The sequence below is a fragment of the Etheostoma spectabile genome, chromosome 8 (assembly GCF_008692095.1).
Source record: "Etheostoma spectabile isolate EspeVRDwgs_2016 chromosome 8, UIUC_Espe_1.0, whole genome shotgun sequence".
Lineage (NCBI taxonomy): Eukaryota > Metazoa > Chordata > Actinopteri > Perciformes > Percidae > Etheostoma > Etheostoma spectabile.
The window spans coordinates 25854751-25864536 of NC_045740.1; the positions used below are offsets into that span (position 1 = coordinate 25854751).

Consider the following 9786-nt stretch of genomic DNA (forward strand, 5'->3'; position numbering starts at 1 on the left):
ACACACACACACACACACACACACACACACGCCAGCTCAACGCACACACTTGTGCAAAAGTATAAACATCATGCCACTTATGTTATTTGAACTACAAAGAGTGTATATATACTGTATTTGTTATTTATTTTTGCTATAGTGCTAAACAAGGATTGTTTAATTTTGCCCAGTTGTGGCCTGTTGAGGGGCAATAAATATCAACAGTTCCAAAAAAAGTTGTGTCGATCCACTATCCACTATCTACGTACAAGGCATTTGATTGGAGGCTAGTCTCACTTTGTCCCACAGCAACATTAAAATAGTTTTGATGTGTGTACATTGTTTCTGTTAATAATGTACAGTGTTAAGTGTCCATTTCATTATAATATTCAGACTTATCATAAATAATTGAACATGCACATGTATTTTAAGTTCCATTAGAGAGGGGTTGAGGTGGGGTCACATTTGAACATTTAAAAATTGACTTGAACGTAACGCATTAGTTACTTTCTGAAGTAACTAGTTACTTTTATAATTTGTAACTGAGTATCTAATTTAGTTGCTTTTAACTGTATCTAATTACATCTTAAAAGTAACTTGCCCAACACTGGTGGTGTGTTTGTGTCCCTTGGAGAGACACACACACCTGACTCTCGCCCTCCCTCCCTACTTGGAGCTGGGCAGAGTTGCAATCGCAGTGATATCAGAGCACAGCTCACCTGTCTTTACTATCTGTTGTTTTTTAAGTTCTATACATGCTCCATTTTAAATTGAGACTTGTAACAGTTGGTATCATTGTGTCATTTTTATGATGTAAATTGATTAAGCCAAAGCAGTATCGACTCCAAATATCACCTCAAGAAAATTGGCTAAGGCCAATGAGAAAAAAATAGTTATTGGCACGAAAAAATCCACATCAGTCGATCTCTAGTATATATGAGCTCAACATGATTTGTTAACACTTAACAATGAAGGGCAGTTCAGCCAGATAAGTAATTGTGAGCAAAGTGCTAATTAACTCTACCTGGTTGACATAAAAAGGGGAAACAAATATATTCTGTAAAATACAGTATGTAGAAATTCAGATACCGTTTTAAAGCTGATATATTTTGATTACTTAGCTCACTTTCCTCATCTTTGGATAATTTTCTCACATTGAAGAAAGATTTGTGTTAAACAACATATGCAATCGTCACCAATATGTTTATAAAGATTTTTAATTTTAACATTTACATTCAATATATATATTTATATTTAACGTTTAGATTTAGATTCAATATTTACATTTAACATTTAGATTACATTTAATATTTACATTTAGATTTAAAATGTAAATATAAAATTAATATTTAGATTTAATATTTAGATTTAACATTTACACTACCGGTCAAAGGTTTGGGGTCACTTACAAATTTCCATTGCACTCCATTATAGACAGAACACCAGCTGATCTGAGTGGGTGGCTGATCTTTAATGCAATATCTACAATGCCCATTCTTAGCAACCATTCATCCCATGTCCCAAAGGCTAATTGTGTTCACTAATCTGATATCATTTTAAAAAACTAATGAGAAAACATTGGAGACCCCTTTTGCAATGATGTAAGCACATAATGTAATCTGAAATCTGCTGGGTTAAAAAACAATGCAACTGATCTCAGCTGGTATTCTGTCTATAATGGAGTGCAATGGAAATTTCCAAGTGACCCCAAACTTTTGACCGGTAGTGTATATTTAATATTTTTCTTTTTTAAACATATTGTTGACAATAGCAATATTGTTTTATACAAATTTCTGTCTTGAATGTGAGACAAATTGGTGAAATATGGGGAAAGTGAGTTAAATAATCAAAATATATCAGCTATATAATTGTATCTGAATGTTTACATCTGGCACCCCGTGGTAATATATTAATAACATGAACTTTATGCTAAATTATAATCAAAATTATATTATATATTTAGCTGAACTATTGATAAAAGATTGTCCCTTATGAGTGGATTGAAGGAGGTTTATCCCTGTTACTCTAATTATGCTAACAGGGTTGTAAATTAATGCTAATGTTAGCTTTTTCTCATGAATAGAAGCTAGCTCCTTAGCTAGCTCTTACTGTCATCTTTAGGGCAAACTTATTTATGTAAAAAAGAAAACCTTTAAATCAATTTGTCTTATTTTGATAATAAGTATAACAAGGTTGCATTGGTTAGACAAATTCAATCAAGGCTAAAAGTTTTAGAATAATAAGAAAAATCGAAAAGAAAACACACCTTTGTTCTATCCATTCTGGCGGCAAACTGCCTAGTGATGTCTTTTCCAGCGAATCATGTCACTCACTGTTTGTATCTTCTTCTGCCAAGCTAAATATGTTTCGTTAACAGGGTTGCAACTTTGTTGCAAAATTATCTGAAATATTTCTATCATTTAAAAACTCTTAACAATTAAAAGAGGCTATAAACTGTAAACAAACATAATACATATGTATTATATATGTACAATCGTATGTACAATACTAAAAATCATACAAAAAGAACATTAACAAAAGAAATTTTAACAGTTGTAATTAACATTCAATTTAGTCATCTACAAGGTGGGACAAGAGAACAATGTCATTTAACTTGGTGCAAGAGATTTTTTATTTTCAATACTATTTTTTAAAATTACTGCATTTTTTGTATATTGTACATAAATTATTTGAAATTTCATAGGTGGGACATGAAATGTCCTCCAATTCAGAACCTTTTACCACCACGGCCACACGGATGGCGGCTAACATCAAAAGACTCCGTCGTTATTGCTAATAGCGTTGCGTTTCAGAATAGATTTTAAGATTTTTTTTGTTTGTTTTTAAGGCTTTAAATGGTCTTGCCCCAAAGTATTTTAAATAAATGAATATAAATGAAATTTTAACTTTGCGGGAGCACAACCGGTCATTGCGTTCTTCAAATCAGTTGGTTTTAGAAGTCCCAAGGTCCAGGTATAAACGGCGGGGTGATCAGTCTTTTGCAGTTGCTGCCCCGAGTCTCTGGAACAAGTTACCCCCTGATATTCACACTGTTACAGATGGTGCTCTTTTTAGGCCAAAACTCAAAACATATCTGTTTAGTCTGGCTTTTAATACGTAGCAGTTGTGTGACAATGTCATTCTTTTGTTTCTTTGTAACCTTTTCTGATTTTACTGTTTTCTATGTTCATTCTTTCCATTGTATGATGTGACTTTACTCATTCTGTTAAGCATTTTGGATATCTGCTGGTTGCTGTAAAGTACTATATAAATACATTTTGATTGATTAATTGATTGAAATTCTCCGACCTTTGTTCAACTGAGGAAATGTGTCCTAGTCCATGCAAACAGACTCAGCCCTTATGCTTAAGTTACGTAAGGGCTGCACACTTTACCCTTATTTCAACCCACCTCCGACACACCTGATAGGCTAGATTGACCTTAAATCTTTACTCCTGATTGGGTGATACACCTGTCACAAATGATATGAGGCCTGACACCATGGCTATATTAACTATCTGTCCCGTTAGAAAAAGACACTTAATCCCTACAGAATCTGCTCACTCAGTTTGTAAGTGGAGAGTGAATATTTTGCAAACACAATGTGAATTGTTTAAAGAACATAAAGGATAGCAATATCATGTAATGACAGGGTCTGAATAATTAGTTAAACACTACAGAAAGTGTGTGTGTGTGTGTGTGTGTGTGTGTGTGTGTGTGTGTGTGTGTGTGTGTGTGTGTGCGTGTGCGTGCGCGCGCGCGTGTGTGTCAGTGGCGGGCCATGTTTTACACACTGTACTATCCTACAGCAGTTAAACCACCTTTGAATAACTTAAAATGAATGCAATTACCGAAGAAACGAAAACAAACCCACAACAAACGTTTACTCATACAACAACTCACACAACAACCACAAAGCGATCAAAAACACAAATAACACAATCAGCAATCAACAACGTCAACAAATTCCAGCCAAGCTGCTGGGGCTCAACACATATGCCACCATGCACACACAAAGGCACAGCGGCCACTCACACTGCTCAAACCTTTAACACCAAAAGCAATTTAAAGCTAGCTTCTTAAAATGCAGAAAAATCCATTAAACTTACCAAAAGCTGCTCATCATTTGAAGAAAAAGTAAATCTACCTTTCATTCATTAACTTTACATCTAAAACTCGAAAGAAACTTGAATTTACGTTACTGCTACGGTTACGTAATGCTAGCTAGTTTTTCTTTTCAGACACCATATACTAACTGGTCCAAAAAATGCTGACATTTGTGACTTGGCCAGCTCAGTGACTGTGAAAAAGAAGCTAGAAGGCTCTGGCATGTCAAAGAATATGCCCAACAGGGCAAACTCAAAATTTGATTGGCTAAAGAAAATGACAATCAATTAAAGGCCTCAGAGTAGATTTTTACCCCAAGACAGCACAGAGGGGAAATGGATGGTATTTTAATGGACTTAATAAAATACAAATGAAATTAATAAATAAAAATGTAATTCTTGGATTCTGACAATCTCTTGGCCAGCAGAGAAGGCCTTGCAGGCTCTGACAGCCCACCTCTGGTGTGCGTGCGTGCATGCATGCGTGCATGTGTCTGTACCTTCTTCCTTCTCCTCCTGTCCAATATCTGCTACAATGTCATCTATGGTGTCTGGGACCATATTACACTGCTCTCCCTGCAGACACAAGGAAAACAATGTTGTCTTATACACAGTTGTGTTCAAAATAATAGCAGTCCACCATCACTAACCTCATAAATCATATTTTTTGGTAGAAGTGATATTTCCACATGGCAAATAATTTACTAGTAAGTGTTGTAGAGTCGCAGAAAACCAACAGACCAACAGTCATGACATGCATGCTGCTCATTCTCTGTAATTGAATATTTGATTGAAAGGGGCATGTTCAAAATAATAGCAGTGTTGTGTTCAATTAGTGAGGTGATTTCTATGGCCCATATTTAAGGAAGGAAGGAAGAAAGCAAATGTTGTAGGAAAATCAAAGAAGACTTAAAGTTACCTGTGTGTACTGTTATGATCAGAAGAAAGTTATAAGAAGCAAAGCTATCAGCTAGAAGCCCCTGCAAAGTCACATTGCTGAAAAAAGACATGTACTAAATAGGTTGAAATTTGCCAAAGAACACATTGACTGGCCAAAGGAGGACAGAAATTCAGAAATTCTTCTTTTGGGGTCTAGGGGCCGCAGACAGTTTGTCCGACAACCCCCATGCAATAAATTACAGCCACAGTACACAATGAAGACAGTAAAAAAAAAAAACTAAAACTGTAAAGCGTCTTTGAATGTTTAGAAAATGCTATAAAAATAAAAAAGAGTTATTATTATTATTATTATAATTATTATAAAGCATGGTGGTGCAAAAATCATGTTATGGGGATGTTTTTCATGCTGTGGTGTTGGGCCTATTTATCGCATTACAGTGATCATGGATCATTTTTAATACATCAAAATACTCAGAGGTCACGTTGCCTTATGTTAAGGAGGAAATGCATTTGAAATGAGTCTTTTAACAAGACACAAACCCAAAACACACCAGTTGGCGAGCAAAGTCTTGGTTCTAGATGAACAAGATTGATGTTATGGAGTGGGCAACCCAATCCCCGGACCTCAATCCCATAGGACACTTGTAGGGTGACATAAAAAAATGTTGTTTCTGAGGCAAAACCCAGTAATGCAGTAAATGCATATACATATATTTCCATACATACATACGTACTACATACATATATATATATACATATTGAATGCATGTGAAGTAGTTCTGAAAAAAAATGGTTATGCAACTAAATATTAGTGCAGTGATTCAAAGTAAAGCAAACCCTTGAGACATTTTTTCAGTTCATACAGTAAATGTTTGAGTTTGTAAAGAAAAATGCAAATACTGCTTTTTTGGTTTTTCTTATTTTACTTTCTGTAAAGGTATAACACAAACTTGATCAATTTTGGTCATGGTTTGATTTGGAATTGAATGTGTTCCCAATGCATTGGTATTATGGAATTAAAAGCTATTCTAAGGATATTCAGCATTATTTACTTTTTTAAACACACTGCTATTATTCTGAACTGTAGATTGCCATTGTCTGTGGCATTTCATGAGTTGTGTCTGTTACTCATTACTGTGTGTAGAGAATATATATATATATATATATATATATATATATATAGCTACAAGCGCAAGATAGGTGAGTGGCATTACAAACATTTTACCATAAATCACATATTCTTTGTCCAATCATCACAATTTTCTCAGGATGTGTCCTCTTAACCACGCAATGAAAGTTTCATTCCAATTGAACACCAAGGGGCGCTATGAATCCAAACAAACTGCAGGTGATATAGCACAAATCAGGCTATAAATGACTGAGTCTGTCCAATCTACACAAAACTTCCAGGAAATGTCTCCATAATGACCTCACACATACACTGCAAGTCTCATTCAAATTGACAACTAAGGAGCACCTTAAATGCACAATAACTGGACGTGGAATGACACAAATCGAGGTTTTTCGCAGCTTGCGGCTTTATCAGCAATTATTTTAGTTTTGATCAGCTGCTTTTCTCTCAATTGCCATGAGCTGGACTGAGCTACATATCACACTGAATTGAAAATAAATGTTTTTGACAAATAAGTTGTAGGCATTTTAAATAAAGTGAGCTGTTTGTCCAATCGTTACAAAGCTTGCACAATATGTTTTATAACAAGGTTGGACCACATATGTGCAATTACTTTGAAGTCGCTATTGAGAAAAAAGGTTTGAACCAGCATAGAAGTTATAATTAAATTGGCTCAATGCTCTTTCTCTGTATAAATTGTTGAATCTCTGTAAATTATAGAGTGTGGTCTATACCTACTCTATCTTTTAAGTGTCCTGTTAAAATGTACCTTTCTAGCGATGCGTTCCACCACCAGCTTGGCTACAGGGGTAATGGCCCCACCCTCTGGGTCATAGAATGGGCTCTGGGGGTGGTCCAAACTGGTCAAGGGTCGGATCTTCTCTTGAGGAATGGTAGGCTTGTTGGGTGACTGAAAGAAGCCAAAATAAAAGGGTAAGTGGCATGGTAAGTAAAAAACCTTATTGTTATCAGGGTAATATAGACGTGTGAAAATAAGATGCTACTGATGCAAAGATCAGTTCATGATTTGAAGTCCATCTGAGATTTGAGCCCATCTGGATCTATTCCGGCCCTGCCAAATTGTGCAAATCACTTGGTGTTGGAATGATTGGTTTACTAAAGAAAAACATCTGCTCTGGTATACGATCAAATATGCCTGAGGGAACGCAATCTATGGCATGCCTTGCTGCTGTGTCAAGTTGATGATTTCTATTTCCTTTATTAGTTCTGTTTGTTCCTACCACTTCCTGTTTTTTATACTTACCATCTCGTCTTGTTTCAGGTCTGTTCACTTCCTGGTTTACTTCCTACTTTGTCTGCCTTCCCGCAGTGTGTGATTACATTCCCTAGCCCCAGTGTGCTTTACGTGCGTCTCGTTATCTCCCCAGTCCTTGTGTAGTCCCCACCTGTTACCTCATTGCAAGATCATCTTTCCTCTGTGTTAACGTTTGAGCGTTATCCATGATTCCAAGCATTCCAGTTTTCCTGACTTTCTGTGTTCAGACTTCTGCTTATTTGTGGATTACCCTGTTTGCTTTTTGCTATGGACATATGCCTGTTTGGGTTTTATCACCTGAGAGTTGTGCTTCTGTAGCTCTATCTACCTGTGTGTGATAGTCTGATGGTAGGTGTCCATTGTCGGCATCATTTCTACACTTCCCCTTAATTTATATGGGAGCAGCAGTGCAGTGCATTTTGGTAGCATCGCGAAGATTGTGGAGAAGTGGGGCCTGCTCCTCATTTGCATACAGTTAAATTCTGGCAACTTAATGCAAATGAGGAGCGGATGGCTAGGTTCGACGTTTTTCACAAGCTGACTTTTTACTGACCATTATCAATCTGAAATGACGACAGAGTCTGCATCTGCAAAGACTACTTCTCACTTCAAATATTTTCAGAAACAAGTTTTGGTGAACTATTTTTGTAAAATAAGGGATCATATTCCAAACCATTGTTTCCGCCATTAAGGTCATTAACGAACAGACAGCCCCACGTGATGCGCTTGTACGATAAGGTGCAGCCATCTGGCTTGTAGGAGGCTGTAGCCTATTTACTTTGCTTGTCAGTGGTCAGTGAAGAGAAACTAATTATTGCTGGTGGCAAGCCCACTAGCAATGCTATGAACCTCGGGCAATCCCTACACTTATATCAACACATACCATTAGTCTTCCACTGAGCAATGGTATGAGTAATCAAAGTTAAACACCCAGAATTTAGGCCTTGGGGATTATTTATGGGACACAAATACTAATCCAACAGCAGCATATCGTGACGGCCCCACCGACGGACAACACACCGAACACTGAGTCACTGACCTCGCCAGACTGTCCGATGGCAAATTATTGGATATAGCGCTATTATTGGAACTGCTTTCATTTAGAACAATTTTTTTTTTTTTTAAAGGGTGACTGTGGTGGTCTGAATGCACCTCACAAGCGAGCCAGCACCCAAACCTTACTCAAAAAGAGAAATGTTGACATTGCTTTATTACAGGAGACACATTTTCTACAGACTGATACCAGTCGCTTAGCCAACAGACTCTATCATACAGTTTCATCCTTCTCAGCAAGCTCGAAAACAAAAGGAATGGCCATTATTGTCTAACGGAATATTCCGCTTAAAGTTTTGTTCTCCTGGTCAGTCAATACAGGCAGAATTATGATTTCTACAATAGAGTGTAGTTTTGGGGAAATTGCACTTGTGCCATCTTATGCACCTAATATTTTTGATGGTGGTTTCTATGGTATGCTCACATATCAGATGCTGGAGTAAATGGACTGTTCTTTTGTTGTTGGTGCTTCAATGCTGTGTGGGACCCAAATATTGATGGTTCAAACGCAAAGGTCACTCATTCATGCTTTGACATCATGGGCCAGAGGCTTGGGCCTTATAGATGTTTGGTGTGCAGTTAATTCCACCTGTAAGGATTATTCCTTTTTCTCAGGTAGACATAAATCTTTTTCCAGAATAGATTTTCTTTTTGCATCCCCTCAATTATTTTATTCAATTGATAAAGTGGTGTTACTTCCAATAGCATTGTCGGACCATAAAGGGGTCCTCTGCCTCAGCAACCTAGACCGTCCGTGCTGCTAGATGGCGTATTAATACTTTTTTACTGAAAAATGAATCCAACATCACTCAGTTTATAGCAATATTCCAGATATTTGCAGACAATAATGTTGGCCCTGTAGAAGACCCCAGGATATTGTAGGACGCAAGTAAAGGGTTTATTAGGAGCAAAACCAGAATAGTATCTACTCTAATACGCGCAAAGCTACATCATTGAAACTGCAAAACCATGAAGTTGAGTTCACCAGATTGGACTCACTGTTACAAATTAATTTGACTGAACAGATAACTTTAGAACGATCATTAGTCAAGAGAGAAATAAACAACATCCTGAAACAGAGGTCTGAATTTCTTATTCACAGAGCAAGATAGCGCTATTACTTTCAGGGTGCTACCCCTAGTCACCTTCTCGCTATGAGATTTAGATCCAGTGTTTATTTTGTAGATATTCCCGCTATTAAATCTCCAGATGGTAATATTAGAATGGACCCTGTCAAAATAAATAAATTCTTTCAGATATTTTATTCCAATCTGTATGACTCTGAGGTTAATTTGGATAAATCCCACTGTGGCAGCTGGTTGAATCAGCTTGACTTGCCT

At 36.8% G+C, this 9786-nt stretch overlaps 1 protein-coding gene across 2 annotated transcripts in view; it reads right to left on the reverse strand.

Annotated features, from left to right (window-relative positions):
* spon1b (spondin 1b) overlaps positions 1-9786 on the reverse strand; it is a 214453-nt gene that overhangs the window by 53438 nt on the left and 151229 nt on the right. For both annotated transcript variants that reach the window (XR_004333036.1, XM_032523322.1), the window contains exons 9-10: positions 6887-7027; positions 4586-4661 (exon numbers count right to left, since the gene is read on the reverse strand). Coding sequence is in view for 1 of the 2 variants with exons in the window: in XM_032523322.1 (XP_032379213.1) it covers positions 4586-4661; positions 6887-7027 (217 nt within the window). In the remaining variant the exon portion in view is untranslated. The remainder of the gene's footprint in view (positions 1-4585; positions 4662-6886; positions 7028-9786) is intronic.